The sequence below is a fragment of the Rissa tridactyla genome, chromosome 2 (assembly GCF_028500815.1).
Source record: "Rissa tridactyla isolate bRisTri1 chromosome 2, bRisTri1.patW.cur.20221130, whole genome shotgun sequence".
Classification (NCBI taxonomy): Eukaryota; Metazoa; Chordata; class Aves; order Charadriiformes; family Laridae; genus Rissa; species Rissa tridactyla.
Window position 1 is genome coordinate 105430669 of NC_071467.1, and position 23516 is coordinate 105454184.

Genomic DNA, 23516 nt, shown 5'->3' on the forward strand with positions numbered 1-23516 from the left:
ATGAAGTTATTTCATGAATACAAGTGCACATCTGAACTATGGCTTCTATATTGGCATGATTTTATTATTAATTTATAAGTCAGTAAAATTGATGAGCAGCACTGATTCCATAAACATAATTGGATTAGTTTGTACACAAAGTTACAGGACAGCGCATTGCAAAATACAGAATGTCCTAAATCAAACTTCCTGTGAAATGAGAATGGCCTTTTATGCTTGAAATTCTGCCACATTGTTTATACAATTAAATATTCCCTGCAATTTTATATATAAAAAATGCATTTGTACTGCTGGTGGGGGCCTGGCAGGTAGCTAGCCCTCCTGTAAAAGACTGAGACTACACACATAGCTGTATATAAATTGACTATGTGTAATGTTGTGGCAATATATTTCTGACTATTTGTATAACTTGGAAAATTGTACATGATTTTCACCAGATGAAAGGCTGGCGTAGGCTTGATTGATTTTTAGTTTCTGTAACTATTCTAAGAAGTGGTTAAAAAAAAGCAACAACAACATAAAAAAAACCCTGTTTTTCTAAGTGGAGTGATGACTTGGCATTTTAAAGTGATTATTTTGATGGAAGTTTAATACTCTTTGATTCACACAAATATTCTGATTACTGCTTGAAAATTCCAAGCAAACTAAAGTGACCTTTAATGATAATAAGGCGCTCTTGGTGATACATTTTCCTACGCAGGCCTGCTGACTTGAAAAATCTTTTTATTTACTGTTTAATAGTTCTGGCTCAAGATACGGTGTAACTGCTGGTTCACTGAACACCCAGAGCTTATGTAATCTATCATTTTGTCAGTGTTGCATCTCATTTCTCTCGGTCCGGGAAATAATGTTGGCCACAGAGTTTTCCAACCCTGGTGGATCTGGCTTAATATGTTAGCAAAGGAGCTGCCTAAGCAGTAAAGAATTGTCGGCCTTGTAGAGAACTAGGGAAGAAAGAAGGAAAAAGCAAAAAAATATTTAAAATTGCAAAACTTGTGAATAAAATTCATATGAGGATAAACATCATAGAGATAACAGGGATGGGCAGTAAGTAGAGCAACTTGAAAATCAGCTGTGTCAACTACAGGAAGCAGATCTAAGTCCTTCCCAGATGACTTTGCCTTGAAGCGAAAGAAGAAACCAGCATGCTAGCTGATGGGAGCATGAAGTAGGGGAATACATACAGTTTCATTTTGAACAAGTCTGTGTACTTCTTGTAGTGTTAATTAAAATCAGTAATATTTTGGAATTCAATGTGAAGTCTGGCTGTGGTTTTCTTATTGTGAAGCTCTGAAAATGGAAACTGTAGGGCCAGTTTTCGTAATCTTTGTTGCCATCAGCCCAGAGGCAAGAAAGTTCATCCTTAAACTGGCCTGTAGGAATTTTGCATTCTGAAAGACCCTGCAGGACGTAGGGTACAGCTAGTGCCTGCACTCTGCTCCGTTCCTGGATTCTAAGGAAACATACTCCTGCTGCAGTGGCTTGGAGGTGTCTGACAAGAGTATGTCAGAGACAATGACACTTGATCAATCATATTTTCAAATGTTTATTTAGAAGACCAAAAGAGAATTTAAACTGCTGGGTCACACTGACAAATCAGGTCAGGTCGTATGCGAACTTACACAGTGCTTAGAAGAAAAGATGGTATCTTTCAGCCACAGCTACAGCGTACAAACACAGCTGTACTAACCTCTTGGGGAAATGAAGCTAATCTTAGGATAAGACAGTGAGACCTCAAGGTCACGGTCCAGGGTCTTCTTTTCTTGGGAGGGAATGGACTTCCACAGGAGATCAAGCTAATCAAGGGTTGGACTACTCTCAGGATTTGTTGTGAGGCCCTGTTCTGTGGCAGAGCACTAGTGTCTTATCAGCGTAAAATTGAATAGATTATTTTCTGTACTGAGAAAAATAATTCTTTGTGTGGGGATGAAAGGAGGCTTCTGGGAGCTCTAGGGAATTCATTGTAACAGTGTAGTAGTATCATGTAAAGCAAGTGTACCAAGTGCTGTAGAAATATACAACATAGATGCATGTTGGCATTCACATTATTTTTTTGAATAAATGTCCAAGGCACACATAACACTTGAAGACAGCATTCTTGAGTCAAAAATGAAAATACATGCAAACAAAGAAGAACTGCCCCATCCCCCACTTTAAAATACAGAAGGTTTTGATTTGCACACAGGATTAAAATGAATCCAAAGTTACATTACTTTATTAAGGTAGTGTAGTAATACGGTGGGTTGACCTTAGCTAGCTGCAAGATGCCCATCAAGCTGCTCTATCACTCCGCTTCCTCGACAAGAGGTAGAACGAAAGGTTCATGTGTCAAGATAAGGACAGGGAGATCACTCAGCAATTACCGTCATGGGCAAAACAGGCTCGACTAGGGGAAATGAATTTATTACCAATTAAACAGAGTTGGGTAGTGAGAAATAAGAACGAACCTAAAAACACCTTCCCTCCACCCCTTCCTTCTTCCCAGGCTCAACTTCACTCACAACTTCTCAACATCAGTCCTCGAAGCGCTGCGGGGGAACGGGGAATGGGGGTTGCAGTCAGTTCGTAACGCTTTGTCTCTGCCACTCCTTCCTCCTCACACTCTTCCCCTGCTCCAGCATGGAGTCCCTCCCATGGGAGACAGTCCTTCACAAACTTCTCCAGTGTGGGTCCTTCCCACGGGCTGCAGTTCTTCACAAACTGCTCCACTGTGGTTCCATTCCACAGGGTGCAGTCCTTCAGGAACAGACAGCATGGGTCCCCCAGTGGGATCCCGACAGAAAACCTGCTCCAGCACGGGCTCCTCTCCACAGGGCTGCAGGTCCTGCCAGGAGCCTGCTCCAGCACAGGTACTTCACGGGGTCTCAGCCTCCTTCAGGGTGCATCCACCTGCTCCAGTGTGGGGTCGCCCACAGGCTGCGGGGTGGATATCTCCTCCACCATGGATCTCCATGGGCTGCAGGGGTCAATTTGCATCACCATGGTCGTCCACACAGGCCACAGGGGAATCTCTGCTCTGGCACCTGGAGTACCTGCTCCCCCTCTTTCTTCACTGACCTTGGTGTCTGAATAGTAGTGTCTCTCATTTATTCTCCCTCCTCTCCTCCAGCTGCTGCTGTTGTGCACCATTTTTTATCCCTCCTTAAAAATGCTATCACAGCACGCTACTACCAGACTAATCTTGGGCGGTGGTGGGTCTGTCTTGGAGCCAACTGGAACTGGCTCTGTCCAACATGGGGGGCAGCTTCTGGCAGCTTCTCACAAAAGCTACCGCTGTAGCCTCCCCAGAAATTTGCCACATAAACCAAATATAGATAACCCTAAAATGGGCTTTTGTGATTTTGTACTACATTTTCATAAAAATTAGTTTGGAAGGGAGTCTTCAAAGTGCCACCAGAAATTAAGTGTTCTTGGGTTATTTGATAAACATCAAATAAATCCCATCTCCATACACTAAATGTAGCACAGAACAACAATGACAAGCAGGGGAACCTCCATACTTATGGGGAACTCAAACAGATCCCCTGCCCATTGCCCATCAGGACTGTCACAAAAGAGAACTGACACCCATCATCCAGGTCTGGAACCCACCAGATGAGTCTGGAAAGGCTCTGGAAATGCAGGGGAATGGAATGGAATGGAATGGAATGGAATAGACTAGAATAATAGAATAGAATAGAATAGAATAGAATAGAATAGAATAGAATAGAATAGAATAGAATAGAATAGAATAGAATAGAATAGAATAGAATAGAATAGTTGGAAGGGACCTACAACAATCATCTAGTCCAACTGCCTGACCACTACAGGGCTGACCAAAAGTCTCTTAAACACTGACAGGCCTGGGGCACTGACCACCACTCTAGGAAGCCTATTCCAGGGTTTGACCACCCTCTCGGTAAAGAAATGTTTCCTAATATCAAGTTCGAACCCCACCTGACATTCAGGGAATCTTGGGATTGCACAAGACTTCTTATGGCACGTTTAGGGGACAAACCAAAGGCAGAGAAAGGGAGGGATCATGGTGGCTTGGAGAGGAACAAGTATGGGTAAATAGAGGGCTAAGAGGACAAAAGGGGTCACACGTGTAAACAGGTTGCTAGTCAGTATGCTTGTCTGTCCGCGCCCTGGTCATCACCAGCTGGTCATCACCAGCTGTCCTGCCACCTTCTTAAATTCCATTTCTGTTTTCCTGCATAGGGGACTCTCTGTTCCATGTGGAGGTCGACATGTCAGCAACTGGAGTCAGACCATGGATTATAGGGCCTGCATATCAGCAGTGTAAAAACAATCGCTAACAACTGCACTGCGGATCAGGGGTCATACGTGTCTGCGGTGCAAGCAATTGGTCCAAGCGAGAGTACAAATATCAAGCCATACTAGGTGGAAAGGAGGTTAAGAGGCTTTGGAACAAGGTGTGTCTCTAGGATTGAGGCAATTGGAGAAGCTGGCTTCCAAAGGGATCAGGAGATTTATGCCAACTGATGGAGAAGCCGTAAGATCTGAAGGTCAACTGAGACACCACGTGTGTGTGTGTTCCTGTGCAAGAAGTAACTGGGGAGAACAGGGATCCAGGCTGCATGGACTCTATGTCTAAGCTATTGGCTAGTGTGTGCCCAGTTACTGGAGGGATCCACAGTGTGCATGTTTATGTGCTACTGTGTGCAAGGAAATCTGTACTGGTGGAGTGGGACTGGGGGGTCTGGAGACTAGCGTGCCCAGGTGTCAGCAACTGGGGAAACCTGGTATCCACAGCCAGTTACTGGATGGACTGTGTGTCTAAGCCTAGCTCCTGAGAGGTCCATAGTGCATGTGTTTGCGAGTGACGAGGTCTGTACCAGCAATTGGAGTTGGGTTGCAGGCCTTGGGGGCTCATGCCTCTAGGGTACAGCATCAGGGGAGATCGGGGATCCAGGTACCAGCAGATCCATAGTGTGTGTATCTGTGAATGAGGTCTGTACCAACAGCTGGAGTGGGATTGCAGGTCTTGGGGGCTCATATGTCCAGGGTACAGCAGTGGGGGGGATCAGGGATCCAGGGGTAGCTTGAGTATCTAAGCTCACCTACCAGAGGAATCCACATAATGTATATGTATATATTTTGTACTAATGCACCTTCATCCTGATGAGCCAAAGGGGAACAAGATGAGGCCATTAGTGCTGTTAGTGTTTGTGTGAGTGCTAAGTGTTTCCATCTGTACAGATCTGTGTAGTTGTACATGTGTGTATGTTATGTGTGTGTTGCAGAAATGTGTTTGTATGTATGTGCCTATTGGGAATACGTGTTTAGTCTCACTACTCCATGACCTTTAAAGGTCCCTTCCTAACCAAACCAGTCTATGATTCTATGAAGTTTGCTTCTTTCTATTTTTTTTTTTAATGAAGCACAAATAAATTGTGAAATTTGTCTGAATTCTGTCACAAAATCAAAATTGGGCAATTCTTACTCTGTACACTTTCTAAGATTGATGGCATGGTTTATGACACAAAATTCTGTTAGAGTAACAGAAAATTATATTCTGAGCTGTGTGGGATGGGGGAAATAATTGAAAATAATATATAGGATGAGCCCCATATTAAACGTTAGGAGAACAGTCTCCACTGGGCTATCTACCATACCTTATTTCATGTTAATGTATATTGCATTCCTCTTTGCCTTCAAAACTAGGCTCTGATTTAAAGATGTACCTGTCTTAATCTGTTTCTCAGCTCTATGGTAAGGACTCTTCTTGGGCCTTAAGCCGGCCCAGGCTTCATAGACGGTAGGTTTTCTGTATCCACATGGTGAAAGAGAAAACCTGGGAAAAAAATACAACATGATTTTGGTTTGTGCTTCCACGAAATATCACAAATGCATTTGACATAATCTATCACAAAACCTTAATCAGTAGTGCAGCCAAACTCAATGCTAATACAAGGGGGCCTTAAATGACATTCTGGGTCATTTCAATAATACTGAAGTAAGAGTTTATAAACTAGTTTTATAATATTTTATACACTTTTATTGTGCATCTTAAGGCAAGTAGAGGTATATGACTACTTTTAAAAGTTAGCTATGTGTCTATCCTGCATTTGAAAAACTGAGACTCCACTGCACATTAACTGGATCATTTTGCTATTTTCCCTAACCTCCGCAGGTAGATTGTTTCAACTTGATTTCAGCACAGCAGCTATCAAGTTACGGTCCACCAGTCTCTGCCAGGTCATCAGAATCTGGTTATAAATTCATGAATGAGGCTACACGACAGTTAAATCATTACATTTCTGCTGACTCCTGAACTGTCTCAGTGCTCTAAGGCTTTGGATGGGATCGCTGCAGACTGGGTTTGTGTCTGCACCTCTCTGCTGTGCCAACCCTAGGCCTGCTCCTAGGCAGGCAGCAAGCTGAGGGAACGTGAGGTTTTACGGAACGCCTACTGCATTGCACAGCCCTGTCTTTTACGTGATTTTTATTTACTTTACGTCACCAGCCACAGCTTAAAGCATAGCCGAGCAGCAATCCGGATCCAAACCCGCCGGGCTCAGGACGCAGAGGTGCCCCTCGGTCCCCGGTTCTCCCTCGGGAAGGGGGAATACTATGTTCGAGATGGCGGAAGCTGCTGGGACTTACCGGCCCGGCCCACCCCGCGTCGCGTCGCCCCCGGCGAGGGGAGCGGTGAGGCAGCCACCGCCTCCCGGCCGCCCCTCCACCTGCCCCTGCCCACCTGCTGCCGCGCACCGGGCAGCGAGCAGGGAGGAGCGGGCGGAGGCGCCGCCAGCCTTAACCAGCCATTTAAGGCAGCAAAAGCAGCGGCTGCCCCTACGCTAATTCATTACCTCAGGCTCCGCGGGGGGCGGGAGCGGCCGCCGCCGGACAGCCCGCCCGACCTATGGGGGCGAGCAGCGGAGGGGCGGGCAGGCGGCGCCGGGCGCTCGCCAATGCCCGGGCAGCGAGGGCGGTGCCTGCTGGAGCCGCCGCGCCGGCTTGACACGGGCTGCCGATAGCGCCGGAGCCGGGCGAGTGTCAGGTTGGGCTGGCGGGACTCTGCCGCCCCTCGAGAGCCGGCGGTGAGTTGGCACCTCTTGCGGGGCGGGCGAGACAGGCCCCTCTGTTTTGGGGCTGGGTGGTGGTGTGCGTGTCTTTCCCCCCCACCCCCCAAACCTAACAAATTAGGGCGCTGGCTACCTAATTCGTGTTCGGTTAACGAAGACGCGAGGGGAGGGGGCGGGCGCGTCGGCGGAGCTGCCCCAGGCTGGATGCCCCCGCTACCGCGGTGCCACCGGCGGCCCGCCCCCAGCGGAGGGGCGCGCGGCGCCCTGCCCTGCCCCGTTATGTAACGTCCGCGGGGGGCTGCGGGCGAGGCGGCGGCGGGTGCCGCAGCGGAGCGTTCCTCCGCAGGATTAACCCCTCGCTGTCCCCTCTCCCGCTGCTGCGTCCCTCCCGACAGAGCCAGGGGCGGGGGAGCGGCGCTGGGTGCAGCGCTGCTCTCCTTCGCCAGCCCGTCGGGATGGGCTCCGGCAGCCGCATCTCCCACCGCCATCGCGGCGGGGCCGGGGCGGGGGGGGCTGTCTGCCGGCGGCACTGGGTGGGCGACGCCGGCGGCTGGCAAGCCCGGCTCTGCCTGCGGGCGTCGCCCGGAGGAGCTGGGGGAAAGATCCACCTTGCGCACGCATCAAATGCTGCGCTGTTGGCCATTATCTGGAGCCGGCGGCGAAGCCTCAGCTGCTGCGTCGTGTTGTTGCGCAGAGCAAGTGGTCCCCCTTTTAATGGGGGTCGATGGGTAAAGCCGATTTGCCTTTTTTTTGTTTAAATGCCCAAGTGTTAGCCGAAGGGGCTTTGTCTCTGAGAACCGCTCCTCCGTGGAAACCGGCATCAGGTTTGGGAGGCTTTTTAGATGCTGCGGTGTGACACGCGGAGGTATAGAGACAAGTACGGTAGTCTAGGGTGGAAAACAGGACGAGGCGAAATCATGTGAATTAATCTGCCACCCGGCTGGCTAGTTTGAAAACGAAGACGCGTACCCGCACCCTTCCACCCCCCCCTCCCCAAATCAGCAGCGGTTGCAAGCGTTTCTTCAGTCCTGGGTAAAATCTCGCGTTCCTGGGCGAAATTCTTCCACGGGGAAGATGCTACAAGGTGCCGAACGCCCAGGTGAAAAGCGTGTGTCCTAAACGCTGGCAGCTTTGAACCTCGCAGTAGATGCTGCTGACGAGCCATTTCCCTGTTCGTGTTTTGTAGGGTCTACATGAGCAGGTTTGGCGGGGGGGTGGGAGGAGAAATTCTTTCAGATTTTACGGAGGATTGCATAACTGCTTATGTTTATTTGAAAAGAAAAGGAGGGGCAAACCCAACCCCCAGCCTGAAATGAAACATACGATAGGAAACTGTTTTCACTGACTTCTCCTGAGCCTTCATACTGTTTTCTCAACTGGTGTCATTAAATAGCATGCTTTAGAAGCGTTAGCGTGATAATGAAACATTAACGAAACAGGTTTGGGGTTGTTTTTTCTATAGTGCTCTGAAAACTTGCAGCGAAAGTGGAGAGACAGCTATACACTTTCATGGTCTCAGGCTTAAAATAGCATGACTGTTTATGAAATGTATACAATCTATTTTTTTAAATGTCGATGGCCATTTTTTTTAATCCTTTAGTGATGAGCCACTTCTTTTTCAAATTAGGTTTTTTACAGGCCCTCTCCTAACTCAAACTCACCCCTCCCAAAACCAGAATAAAGTGCTATTTTGACTGCTTTTGTACCTCTCTGGATCACAGTCGTATGCCTTTAAATAGTCCATCATTTGTAACTGCCGAAGTATATGTCCAGTATTAAATCATAGTACAGTGTAATGCTTAGACAGCATGCCATGCAAGGATCAAATTGCAGATAAAATTCACATAGGAGTCTCCTGTGGTGCTTGCACTTGGCCCTTGTAAATGTAAGAAAAGGCCTTTATAAATGGAAATATACATACAGCAAGTAGTGTTTTCTGTGCCAAGTTTAAACTGTGGATTGACAGTGGTGAAAAATAATGTCTTTTTATTTAATTTTTATAGTAGATATATTCATTCAAATTATTTTCTGTAGGCAGCTATATGACAGAAGTTATTTTTACTTCTTGAGCTTCTTTGAGCTTAATTTGAAAAAGGAAAGAAAAAAAAAGGACATATCATTTAAGGAGGAAGGAGGGATGCAGGCAGGCAGTTATGTCAATTTATGTTAAGATGAGTGTATTCTGATTATTGTTAGAGGCAATTAATTGTACTTAATGTATCTCAGAATGTTTTAGAGAATAAGCCATACAGTGTTTAAACTTAATACCTTGCTCTCAGATGATAAGCTAAGATGCAAATTAAAATAATACCGGATATTTTCCTTGCTTTGCATACTTTGATTACGTAAGCCTTCAGTGTGAGAATGTGACTGTATTCACAAGCCTATGTCACTGTATGAAGAACAACTTAAAACAAGAACAGTTTTTCCTGTGGTGTAGTCATTCCATGATGTCATGTCCTTTCTATTTACATGCATATTGCTTGTTGCTCTTGCATAAATTAAATGAACTCTTTTCAGCAAGCAATAAACACAGGGGTTTTTTTCTCCATCCAAAAACCATTTTTGTGCTGGGTGTAGTAATTGAAATTAAATGCAGGTATGTAATTTTCATCCCTAGTGTTTCTCTGCTATACTGGCATGACTGCTATGGGCATAAGTGCTTTTAGGTGCCTCTGCCAGTTAGTCGAAAAGAAATATTTTGCTTACTGTTTGTATTGCCATAGTGTCTGGCAGCTGTGATCAGGGACCTTGACTAACGTGTTAGGTGCAATATGACCATGGAACAAAATATTATGATCCAAAATACAGAACATGACACTGGTACGAAAAAGGGAATGTGGGTGTTGTTAGGAAGGATACATTGATACATGTGTGTGCATTATCCAGCTATGTATTTTCTCTTTCTCATATGTTAGGGCAAATGGAATTGTAGACCTTAATGTCAGACTTGCACAGTTCTGTGAGGGAAGTTCTGGTATCAAAGGGCATTCTTGGGACATGTGAATAATGTCTTGATTTGGGGGCACTTTTAAATGTGTTTAACTTGAGGAAATGCTGAAAGTTGAAATAAAATAAAATAAAAACCTACATCGACCCAATATGAAAATTTTTATCTTAAGGCTACTTGGTTTTTACTATTCTTTAAATTTAGGGTCACTTCTTAGAATTTCGAAATGGCGTTTTCATTTCAAAATCAAAACATTATACAGGAAAAATCACATTGCTCTGCCTTTCCCCCAGTGCTTTCAATAAGCAGTTCTAGCTAGCTCTTCTCGTCTCCCTCATGTGCCCAAATCCATAAAAAAGACATAGTAACAAATACGCCTTCAGCAGAAAGAAATTTCTTAGTGAATGCATCAATCCTGCCCATCCTAAATTGCCCATACATAGAAGCACTGCAAGAATTTCCCATTGCAGTGTAGTCTGGCTATTGGAATACTTTGAAATAGTAGTGAAAGTAACTGTAGATTGAGAGGATGTTATTGGTAAAATACCCTGATATAAATATGGCCTTTTAGTACATAGGGCCCGTACATGTAGTACAGGACAAGTACACATAGCCTGTTCAGGTTTCAGGACGCTTTTTCTGACTGGGTGTTTATCTCAAGTGCTGATGGAGCAGAACAGACTGATTTTGTGTTGGTCAGTTTTTGTGGCTCGCAGTGGTATGTCCATCAAAACAGATGGGAAGTTTTTAATCTATTGTTAGTTATTATGTGGAGCAGGTGGGCAATTCAGTTTGCTCCTGCTAAGAGGGAATCTTAACTGTGTTAGGACTTGGCAGATGGCAAGAAACCTGGGTTCTTTCTTAGTCTTGCCTGTTGTCTTGAGATTCCCTCTTCCTGTTCTTTTCTTCCTCATCTTTCCCCTGCCTCATAGTGTCCTGAGTGTGTGATAAGAACTTCCCTTGTCCTGGGTAGAAAACTGAGAGTATACAGACCAAAGCTTTGGAGCGTTACGTGGAAGATGAGTAGTGAAGAAGAATGAAAAGGAAGAAATGGATCTGCAGTACAACTGTCTTAAATAATCTTACGAAGTTAATTCTTGCCCAGTTTGACTAATCTTAAGAATATACTTGTGTGATAGGGTTCAAATATTGGAGCATTTGGCAAAATGAGGACAGAGAAACTTTAAAAAAAAAAAAAAATCAAGGACGTAACAGTTTTTGCTTGAATCTCTGAGGGATGCATTCCCAGTTCAAACAAGTTCTTAAATGCACCGTTGAGGAATGGTGTTCAGTGCTAAGCAAATTTTTGCAATGGAAATTCAAATGCTGAGGCCTTGCTCGCAAAAGTACTCTTTAGTTGTTGGTGACTCTGCTCATTTTTAAATTAAAAACAAATCTGCATCTGCCTGTCTCATCTGATTTCACTGTCAGAAGGACCAGTACTCGAACAGCTTATAGATGTGAAAGAACTTACTGGTGATTTAGCAAGGCAAGTATTGCCCTCCAATATTGTACCAAGCTGTAGGTAGTTGAAGAAAATCTGTACTTAAAAGTTAGTTTATTTTTTTGTATTCAGACAAAACTGAAACAGCAGACTTCAAGAACATAAGCAATCTTTAGACTACCTAATTGACTTCGTGCATTAGTTATTTTCAGTTAGTTATCTGAGACCAATAACATACAGTTGATCACAGTCTGTCTTTCAGAGATGCTTGACCAAGTGTATCTTCTGTATTAAATGGAGTGTAATGTGCAGACATCAGGATGTGAAGTATTTGCAGCTATTCTTGCAGTTTACCTTTAGTATATCCAATGGTTGATTATTTCTCCCTAAGGAAGTCTTATTTCTAACTTGAATTGGTGTAGCCTGAATTTTCAGCTGTTGGGTTTCTTTGATAGTAAAGAGCCATTTAGTATGTGATGCACTTTCTCTACGAAGATAGTTGGATACCTCACCAAAGTGACTTCAGTCGCCTGACAAATTACATTGGTGGAATTCTTTAAGTCTCTCGTGGTAAATCATCATGTCTCATGATTTTGTAGCTCTAATACAATCTCCAGTTCTTCGATCAGAGGTGATGTTTTGTGACTATTAAATCTTACAGTGTTTTCAAGGCCTGTAAGTCTCTGTTAGCTCAGTTTTTCTTGGATCTAATTCTATCCTTGTCAATAGCATCAGTTGGTTTTTAACTATAGGTGGTACACAAAGCCCCCGTCTTACTGGTGTTTGAAGTAATTTCCTTGCTATGCAATTTATGATCTCCTTCATGGAGTGGATCTTGATTACTCACGGCTTTTGCAGAAATATTTTGAAAGGGTTCTATGGAAGTTCAGATTGGTAGTCTGCTCTGGATGGGGAAGGTAGGAGGGGACAATGTATAGTGTATGAGGAAATTAAGCTAAGCAAACTCTGCAATTGTAATGTTACAAGTTGGGAACCTGTACTCAACTAATCCTAAAATGATGATATGCTCAGCATGTTCTTTGGAGCTTTAAATTAATTATATGACTAACTACTGTGAAGAGCAGCTGTTGTCTTCCCGTCTCTTTTGGATCTGTGTTTCCCAAGTCTTTTTTTGATCCACCTTGATAAAATACCTCATCTGAACAGTTGAGGCTCCTCTTCTGTTGTGCTTTAATCCTCGTGAATATCTTTTTCTTCCTTTTCAAAACTGTTGTATCCGCTTCCTTCTGTGAAGGCCGTTCTAGACGCTGGTTTGTATCCTTGTGTGGAACTGCAGAATATTTGTGTCCAGATTATTTCTTCATCTACCAAAGCTAGACAGCAGCCCAGCTGAGCTCAGGATGAATACTTAGTAAGTGGAATCCTCAAAAGTGATAGTCGCATAATGGAAAAAAATGCACAATAAGAATTCACCAGTGTATAAATGAGTGGTGGATACCTGTATTTGTGCTTCTGCCTTCATAGTTGAAACCTTGTGTAAGTTACACAGTGGTATTACAGTATATTGTAGAGCTAGTTAAGAGTTATTTAGTTAGGTAAAGAGTTTTTGTGTAGTTTTAAGTGTTGTCAGGTGAACGCGTGTCTTTTAAGAGAAAAACCTTCTAATAGAACTATTGCTGATAAAGGTGTGTGTGTCTGTGTATAGGTGTTTCATTTATGCATATATAAAGAGGTGATATTTTATGAAGTGGTTCTTTGGAGCGAAGGAGTGTAAATTACGAAGAACTAAACTCAGTTTTGTATGTAAGTGATGTTGTAGCAGTCACTTTGCGGGGGGATAGCAATAGCTTTTAGAAATAGAATAGTAAGACATTTGTCAGCAGTCAAAACGATCTCTGTGCTTGATAGTGTGTTTTCTAAGGTTGCTCCTTTGATGGCCTGTCACGGTCTGAAATACTGTTTCGCTAAGGAGGAACACCGCGCACCTTGAGTAACCACCTTTTTTGTTACTCTGTGTGTGTCCTACTAAAGATCTTAACGTAGCGGTGTGATCTAGCCAGCCGTGCCCTTGTCAATAGTGCCAGGTATGTGTATATTTTTAAGAGACCTCGAGGTTCAGTTTCTCAAAAAGCCTTATGAAAGGATTTAATTTTCTTTAAGTAAAGATGGGTTTAAATGTAGATAGAGTTGTGTTAGCTTTGCTTGGTCTGCAGTGTTCTTTGCTCATTTTCCTTCTGTTACACGCTAGGGAAAATGGATGACTCTCATTCACTTGAGCATCACATGTGGAGAAATATGCCCAGAGCAGAACTCAGAAGAGAAATGCTTTAACTCTTGCTCCTACTGATAGCTGTGAAGGAAGCTTAAGGAAAGCTTCAAGAGCATTGTCTAAAGCATTGCATTTTATTAGGAGGATGTTGCATTTCTCCAGCTGTTTATCCCTTCTCTCAGCTTGAGTGTTTATGCACGAATGTGGGAAAAAGATTCCATCTGCTGTACTTTGTCTCTGCTATTTTTATTTGGCATAAATAATTACAGACAGAAAATAAATGAGAATTCCCTTTAACTGCAATTCTGTAATGTTTTTAAAACATGAGGAAGATAGATCAAGTACTAAAATAAAACAGATGCAGTCAGACAAATTCAAATGCCTTGAACAGCTTCATAATGAATCCAATTCACTCATAAAAATAGCACCTCTCATGCTCATTGAAAACTTGCTTTCTTTTTTGCTTGGGTTGGCTGGGAGATCTTTAGAAATTTTGGATGGCAACTGTTTGTGGTGCAGTAGATAAGTTTTACCAACAGTGCAGAAACAGATTCTGATAAAAATTACACATTAAGCACTTGCATGCTTACCAACACTTGATGTGCAGGAAGGATTATCAGGAGAATGGAAGATGAAGCCAGGTTACAATTAACATAAAACTACTAGGGTGTGTGCCTGTGGTCAGAATTCTTTCTAGTATGCCTGTTTTCTATCTTTCAGGTTTAAGACCATCTAAGAAATACCTCTATTTGGTAGTTCGGCTGGTCTGAGGAGCTGAGAATGTAGGTGTGGAGAGTTTGAGGCTGATGCATTTATAAGAGAACAGTGCAGAAATAGGAAGCTTATTCTGAGGTTAAAACAGAAGTGAAATTGTTAATGTTAAAAACATATGGTTCTTCAAATCTTTTTGCAGTACCAGACTTACCTCAGCTTGCTGGCTATGTTAACTGCATTGCAAGGGGTCTACCGTCTCTCTCCTTTCCCCCTACTCTATTTCTAGTTTTCAATAAAATCAGTAGATTCCTAGCTACCGTTTTCTTGAGCATTCATTCAAATGTCTGATGCGATCACATGCATGAGAGATGCTATCTGACTGCATGTAGAATCCTGTTTTTCTTGGCCAACTAAATAGATGTATAGATGCTTTTGAGGTTAATCTGTTTTATTTTCTCCCCTTTAGAATGTGAGGATGCAAGGAAGATCAGCTAGATGAAATTTGCCCATGAGCTAGGGAATTTTTTGGTCTGAATGCCCATTAAAAGAAGCAAAAGTGTTGGAAAGCCTGCATACTTAGCTTAAGTACTGGCAAAAATGGAATAGAGTGCTTGTAAGATTTTTTTTTCTTTTTCTTTTTTTTTGTTTTTGTTTTTTTTTTTTTTAACCTGCTAGTAACATTTTGCAGATAGTAAAACAGTATCTTTGCTTATGAGTCTAGAGTTTGTGCTGTGGATTACCTACTTGCCCTTCTCACTTGACAAATCAGGGAGACAAAACGTGAAAGAGAATTGCTGACAGGCAAGGAGGTTGCAGAAATACTGTCTCGGGAATTAACTTACGTCTTGGTGAATATTTAGAATACAGTTAGGGTACCTTCTCCACTCTACCTTGTGGCCAAAACTCTACGGTATGACTGTAAACAAAGCAGAACCTTGGACTTTGCATAAAAACAACAGCAAAAGGAACTGCAGAAAAGGACTAAATCAAGGACAGAATTTGTAGATTTTTGTTGCTTAGTTGTCTGGGGCATATGGTAGAAGGGGTTAAGAACTTATGGAGGGGTCAGGGCTAAGATTGAAAACTTGAGCAGAGATTCCATTTTAGGGCTATTTTATCCAAGTTACTGCCTTTGGGCTCAAGATGAGGAATTTACACTGTGGACTTTGGATTTTAGCTAGAGGATGACCCTGATGCGCAGTGTAAACCTAACTTTGGGATCTTGTGGAGTTATGTTGCAAGTTGCAATGCAACTCGGTGTTGCACGTGAGAAATAAGGTTGGCATATGCATAGGCAAGCATTACAGGAAGGGAGTAGATGTTAGGAATGCCATTATTGCATTGCAGCTGTGCCATTGTGCTATTTAATCTTTTCTCCAAATTCATCAATCTCAGCAGTCTTCTCAACAGAGGTCTGCTTGATGCTTGAATGTCTTCTGCCGTTAGAAAGTTTGAACTGAAAGTTATCCTTAGTTCACAGGACTTTTCACCTCATTTTAGCCAATTCTTGGTTAGTAAATATTCTAAAAAACAAATGGTTTGACAATAAGCTGCCTTTTCTATTAACTGGATTGTATCTGAGGCTGTAATAAGTATCTACTGTAGTGTTGTAGTCTTTTATGCTGTCTTAGACAAATACGTTCTTATTCATGTCTGTGACAGTAAATGCTGCAAGAAGACTTCCATTAAAAACTGGTTTTGTAATACTTGCTGCAAATGAAAGCAATTCAACTTATATTGGGACAGAATATTCCCTAGCATGCTAGAGGCAAGCTAGATGAAGTAGATGAGAAAGTATATGGTATAGCCCAAAAAGCTAGGCATTCACACTTTTGATAGTTTCCTGTTGATTTTTTTTTTTTTTTAAAGCATTTTTAGGTATGGAGATCGTAAACTGGGTTAATACATTTGCAGCTAGTGAGACTATGTATTTCCTCCACAGAATCAGAGAACTTCGTAGCACTTCAGAGCACTCCATGCAATCATGTACTCGCTTTACATGGCCTAATAATTAAAGCAGTGCAGAGTATGGGTCCCAGAGTCCTCATTAAGTTCTGAACTCTGGCAGCGGAAGAGTCATGCTTCTTCATCCCTTTGCTTTGGTTTCCCTGTCTGTGACACGGCAGCGATGCTAACTCCTGTTACAAATACTAACCTGCCTGCACTTCCTCAGCAGATTAGCCACACGTTAGTTCTCAGGGACCAGGCAGGCAAGGTGCCGCAGTGAATCCTTACCAGGTAGGATATACCCGTATTCTGTAGAGTTGCGTGAAGGTGAAATTGTTGGCAAAAATACTCTGTGTTTTAGGAAGTCTTCGGGTCTTCCTTGTTGGTGCCGGGAGGTGGTCTACTTCTAACAGGAATTCCCCCAAATCTAAATCAAGGCCATACCAGAATTCCTGCAATATGCTGACGCCTGGAGCGGATGTGGATAAGTGAAAGAGTGTAAATTTAATATAAAACTTTCAGAAGAGCTGACAGTTGGCCAGTATTGAGACTTTGGGCTTATTTATAGGTACCTGGTATTCGTGCAGCTACACAGCATTGGCAGCTGGCATTCACAGGAACAATAGCTGCTTGTCCCCTCGTTTTTGAAAGAATACAGATTAATATGTGACTCTATCTAGGGGAGTTCTCCCAGCTGTCTGTCTGCAGATGAGTATGTGTTGTAGTCTCTGGCTGAAAGGAAGTTTGATGCTATGAGAAAACTTTTTCTAACGGGTTAGGCATGTGCTAAGAACACAGATCTGCATTTTCAGTCTATTTTAGCATGAGTTAGTCATGACCTCAGTCAGATTGATCCCTAGCTTAATCTCTGTCTGTATAGATATCTCTGTCTGTATAACGTGCTGTATTATTTACCTATTGTAGAGTGAGAGAAGGGACAAGACCTGTTGTTTCATGATACTAAAGGAGTATTACATGACACAGACTACAGCGGTTCATAACACAACACCTATTTGTCTAAATATTCTGTGGACTTCTGGAACTGCGTTTTTTTGCGGACATTTCTGTTCTTTCACAAAGCCTTCTGAACTCTAGCGTCTGCTTATACCGCTTTCTCAATGTCTTATATGGCTGCTTTTGGTTATTAAAAGGTTGTTTCTGATCATGAAGCTTAACAGTAACTGCTGCTTAGCAGGTAGTTATGGTTAGTTCTGTTGCAGCTGCAGGAAAGGGGTATGCCTTGGTTGTTAAGTGACAGATGTTAAGCAATATCAGAAGAGGGAGAATTTTAGAATTGTTTCCATTGGAGGAGTTTGTGTTGAAGTACAGTATATAGCCAAAAGAACTTTCTATCTGCTGCAGAAATAAAACCTTAACTAGAAAAACATACCAATCTTTGCACATGTTAGTCACATACCATGTACAGCTGTGACTTCAGAAGAATGGGCGAGGTAAGTGTTTGCCCTTATCCAGTATTAGCCAAAATTCTGATACCTGAAGCACCTCTTTATGGGTTAAAATTTGTAGCAGCACCACAGATGTGAGTCTGGGCAACAGTCTGCGTGTGGCTGTTGGAACAGGCCAACAGTGCACCCTGTCCCTAGGATTTTTATTTCTGCGATGCTGAGAGCGGATGGGCGGAAGGCAAAGGCTTCTGTGGCGTGCTTCTGGCATGTTAGGGGTTTCTTCTTTATGAAGGCACCTGAAAATAATTTTAGTGTTCTGTTGCTCAGTTTAAGGTTTCTTTTAAAAAAGGCAAACCTATCCTCCATGAGCTATGATAATCTGAAAGTTACTGTGGTAATTTGAAAGTTGTTATCTGTAGTAATGATGTCCCTTCTCAGTGCTCCTGCATCATGGATGTGTTCATTTCAAATGAATTCCACAGCTACAGTTCTTTGGGCATGAACTTGAGAAATGAATGGTTTTGTTAACAAACTTTTCTAAGCATTTCTGAGGCTTCCTTACTTGTTAGCCCTTACATTATATAATATAAGGGTTATTAACAGCAATATTTTTGCTGCACTTTCAAAATATTTCGTTTTGCAATAAAAAATAATTTAAGAGCCACAGTGCAGAAAATGAAGGGCTGCTTATTTTTCCTTCAGAAATAAAAGTAGGTAGAGATGCCTACAGTGTAAAGAGCATACTTGTATTCAAATCAGTAGAGTGACTGTGGTGATTGTAATTTTCAAAAAAAAAAAAGAAACAATGAGTGTTCTCTTGTTGGCTGATGTAATGATGGTGAAATTAGGTTTGTACCCTGTTTTGGAATGTTCTTTCCATGCCCTTTTTTTTATGTGCTATAATTTTTTTCTAGATGGGCAGAGAGTTACATAGTTCTATTTATAGACTGTTGTTTGGTGGTGGAGGGCACTGAGTTCTTGCCAGCTTTACAGACCACTTGTTCTTCATATGTTGTGACATGTAGCTTAACAGAAAGTAAACTAGTGCGAATTAATGTAATGAGTTTACCCTTCTCTTCTTTGTAGCACAATGGCTGACAATAAAGCGAAGTCAACCAAACCTGTGAATAAGACTCCTCCAAAGTCTCCTTCAGATCCAGCAAAGGACCGAGCAGCAAAACGGTTATCCTATGATTCAAACAGCTCCCATGAGGGAGCTATGGCAGGAGAAATAAGTGCTCTGGAAGAGGCCTTTAGAAAATTTGCCATCCATGGTGATACAAGAGCCACAGGAAAAGAAATGCATGGGAAGAACTGGTCAAAGCTATGTAAGGACTGTCATGTGATAGATGGGAAGAACGTGACAGTTACAGATGTTGACATTGTCTTCAGTAAAATCAAGTAAGTTCCTTTCTGCCATCAGTTCCTTGTCTCCTCAATGTGTTTCATAGATATCATCTAAATTTATCTTCTGTTGCTTACAGATGTTGTGAGGCACTGTATGTCTTTGTCACAATTGATCTTTCTTGTTCCTTTATGAAACTGTTCCTTTGTCTGAAGATACAGCTTTCAGCTTCTGTCCTGCTATCTTAAACTGACTTCAGCATCACAGGTGTTACGCCGTACAAAGAGGTATGATGTGATCAGGGCAAATGCAGGCTGTTCCAAGAAACATATTGGTTTTTGACTGCAGTAAATGATGCGAATGTTTCCTGAAGGATATCTGACTGAAGTCAGGATGTAGTTTTGCATCTTGCCAAAACTCAGCCTCAGAGGACAAAGGCTAAGGTGGGATATGTTCTAACAACAGTCTTGATGTCCGGCACAACACCTACTCAAGTTTAAAGTGTAGGGCCACACCACACTGATTGTGAATTTGTGATGCAGACCCATGGCTTTCATTAATTGGTTAGGATTATCTCATTAGTCCTGTCGTATTCTTGTGAGCAGATTGGAACTTTAGTGAAATTTCTCCCTAATTTGAAAACCTAAGCAGGCTTGATCCAGAAACTCATCAAATCCAAGGGAAGGCATTCAGCTGTTCCAGCATATTCTGTATGAAGCCCCAAATAATTTTTTTGTTCCCACTTTATGTGTAGAATTGGATTATTTTCACTTCCCCCTCCCCCTGGTGTCTGAAGTGATAGTCTTGTCTTTTCTGCTTTTTATAATCACAGTAACAGTTTAAATTGTCTCACACTTCATTGTGTTGAGGAACATGCTTTAAGGAAGGTCCCTTAATTGTACTTGCAGCTTGTAGGAATATTTGTTTGGCTTGTGCTCTCAACCACTGTGGTGTAATGCTGGGGTGGACATGCAAACTATGTTGCTTACGAGGATAGTTGGGAAAACTTGCTACAAGCACTGACCCTTCAGAGTGCATCAAAGCACAGAAGGGCAGAGAAGAAAAGGCCCTTGATCTTGAAAGGTTGTCTAGTCTAACGTGCACCGATAGAATTACATTACTTATTTCTTTCTGTATTTGTTTCTTTTCTCTTCAGGGATCTTATCTAGGCAGTTGAAATATGCACACTCCAACCCTCTTGTTCTTGTATTAGTCTACTTTTTCTTTTAGGCCCTGCATGAATTTTTTGGAAGTTGTGTTTCCAGAGTTCGGTATACTGTCAGTGAACTAGCTTATTTGAAACAGACGTTTAGGCTGTAGGGCTGTTTGTTTCTTTCTTGATCTATGATAGACAATGCTGCCTTCATTTTCAAATTTTCTTTGGCTTTCATCAACTTAAAAATTCCTCTTGTACCTATCATCACATGAAATAATAAATCTTAGCGCCACTTTCTCACATCAGCAAGTTAGTGACAGGACAGCCCCATGATAGGCCATAAACAGTTGTGCAACAGTAGCCGATATAAAGAAGTGTGAGTTTTGGTGCCTGCTGGGCTAGAAGGAATCCGATCCTGTTCTGCAGGAGTGAGTATGAGGTGGCAGGGACCTGAGGCTCAGGGGGAACGTCAGCACATGTTCAGTCTCAGCTCAGCTTGGGGGTTCTTGTCCCTGCCTCCGTGGGAGGTGCCTGGTCAGCAGTTTCTCCTGTGACTGCTGCTAAGCGTTGTCATTCCTCTTGGAAGAAGAACGCTCTTATGTCTAGCATTTAATAGTTTAGAAGGTAACTGCCTCGAATGCAAAAGCTTTTTTATCTTAATTGCGTATTAATTACTTGCTCGTTCCTCACCTGTATACATACGTATAACATGTATTTTGTATATTCTTCTCTTTTAAACTTTTTTTTTAAAATTAATATTGCTTAAATGGCAGATGGGGAAATTTACGATAGCTGAGATTTGCTGTCTTTACTGAGGAGGTCTGTTTTTTCATGTGCATGCTTTCAGTAGGTATACTTCACATTTTCTTAAGTGTTGGGTGGAGGTTTTTTTACATTTTTGTTCTTGAGAGCAAGATGTCAGCAATTCTTTTTAGTCTAGATTACATTTATTATAGTGTTTTTTAACAAGGGAAGATTTAATGGCTGTAGTTACTCAGGTGTTAGTAATGTGCTGTAACTTAGGAGGCTTATGCATGGGCTGAGTATACAGGGTTTCTTGAGCATGTTTAGACAATTACGTCTCCTTGCTTTCTCTTTTTGCTTCACGTTTAACCCTAAGCTAAAGGATAATGATAGATTTGGTGATGCATCAAAACAGGCATACTTGCAAAACAAACTCGTGCTCGTTTCCATTTTACAAGCATTTTTCCCAGCAGAGCACTAGGGTTTTTTGACAGCCCAAGTGTTTCCCCATCTGTGTTGAATGAAAAACATTAAACACTATAAAAGAATTTCCGGCTCCCCAGAAAGTGCAGAGTACTGCTTCCATGCCTCAATAAGCGTTATGCTTATGGGTGTCAGAAGGTTCTGTACTTCACTGTTGTTCCTAAGTTCTTCAGCTAGACTGTGTCTCCCAAGATGGACTTTGGCCTGGGATTCTTATGGTAAGCTGGTGGATCTTGGCAGTTGTAGTCTGTCCAGGGAACACACCCAAATATAAGAAGATATCTTTGTCATACCCAACTGCAATTGCCATCTAGCATTGTGACAGAACTTCTAAACAGGTTTTCTGTTGGGTTTATTACTGGGAAACCACTGTGTTTAGCAGGGTTTGTTTTCTAGCCAGCTATACTTACAGTTTATGACAACGTCAGATGTTATTCAAACACTAGAAAATAATTAATCTAGTAGAATTGTTCTTTGGATTTATGAATTACTATGTCTGTGTATAAAGCCCATGTTTGTCATCTTGCTAGCTCTCCCAGGCTTCATTTATTGTTCTGCTACAGATACTGCCAAAATAGGTAGGAACTATACACATTGCTGATAGTCAGGGTAAAGTAACAGGGAAATTCGTAACAGATAGGTTTACCTAAGAGCTACTGAAAGATAGTGTTTTATTCACTGATCAGTAACTTCCTCTGCTGCAGAAGAGATTTTATCAGTTCAGTCCTGAGAAATAATGAACATTTTTGTAGACTCAACACCCCCTTCCCCACCTTCGCCAAATCAGGTGAACAAAACTTCTGAAAGTTTTGAATATCCGTGGTACTTTTTCAAAACTGGGACTATATGTCTGTCTTTCAGAGATTAGGTCAATTAAGGTTAAGTTTATGTTGTTATGAAGGTTGAGAAAATTCTGGTAAACCTTTGTTACAAATAAGAAAATAAGTGCAGAAAGCTGTTTTCCTTCTGCATGAGGATGGCAGGTCAGACTGAAGTGTAATCTGTCTATTTATCTTGTGTAAAAGGTCTGCTGAAGGCCTTCATGTAAGGACAACATTTGTATGTAATTTAGGATGAGAAGGAGGAACGGTCTAATGCAAAGAATGCACAATAGGAGACGTGAAATAAGAATTGCTAGAATTGCATTGTTTGTAAAGATGTAAACTGGGTGATCTCCGCCCTCCCCCACCCCCTACCCACCCTCCCCTCCAAGTATTTTTGTTTAATAGTAATTTGTAGGTCCTTAAGGGTCTTACAAATCCTTCCAATGTGGTGGATTGTAATATAAGTTGTGTGTTAAAAATTGATTTAAGAGATGTCTTTTTCTGTCTTTTTTTTCCATTTCTATTTTAAAAACTTTCTATTGTCAGTTCAGAAAACACAAGAAATTAATCAGCAATGAATTTTGTAATAGAATTACTTGAAATGAAAAGCCAAGGCCTACTTGTGGGAGTAGCCATGCATGTGAATATTTAAAAGTTGCATCCCTAGAGATCCGAGGAAAACCACCTACATTTATGACAAGTATTTGGATTGTAGTTGAGATAAGCTGCCATTTCTATAATAAGTAAAAAAGTATTTTTATTTTTTTTATTTTTAGGTTATAAGAACATACAATAAAGACATCTCATATGATACTGTTATCTTTCTATGCATGTTGCACCTGCTAAAGCAAAAGAAACTGTGAAGAATGAATTACAGGGTTTTACAATATCTTATGGGATGAAATCTTTTAAAAATGCAGCAAAACCAACAAAAGTGTATATAACTGTAAATGCAATTACGTAGTGAGCTTTCCTTACTGTATTTTACGGTTTCACAGTCAAAACTTGAGATGTTGGACTCTTCTTCATATGTTCATTGGACTGCATACAACTGTAACGCTATGATTGCAGGGTAAACTTTCATTTCAAAGATAGCTTAAAGTTAATGTAAAAATCTCTTTTGCTAATTGGTATCAGGATGGCTTTGTCTCTTGGCAAAAATGAAGCAACCCCTTTTATGAAAAACCTGCTCATATCATTGTTTTAAATATTTTAAGCCTTCTTTTTTTAGGAAGTAATTTT

General features: G+C 41.8%; 1 protein-coding gene across 1 annotated transcript in view; it reads left to right on the plus strand.

Moving 5' to 3' along the window:
- Positions 1-6932: 6932 nt before the first annotated feature.
- Positions 6933-23516, plus strand: part of TPPP (tubulin polymerization promoting protein) — a 66895-nt gene continuing 50311 nt past the window's right edge. The window contains exons 1-2 of the mRNA XM_054191885.1: positions 6933-7046; positions 18809-19123. Of these exons, the coding sequence (XP_054047860.1) occupies positions 18813-19123 (311 nt within the window). The 5' untranslated portion in view covers positions 6933-7046; positions 18809-18812. The remainder of the gene's footprint in view (positions 7047-18808; positions 19124-23516) is intronic.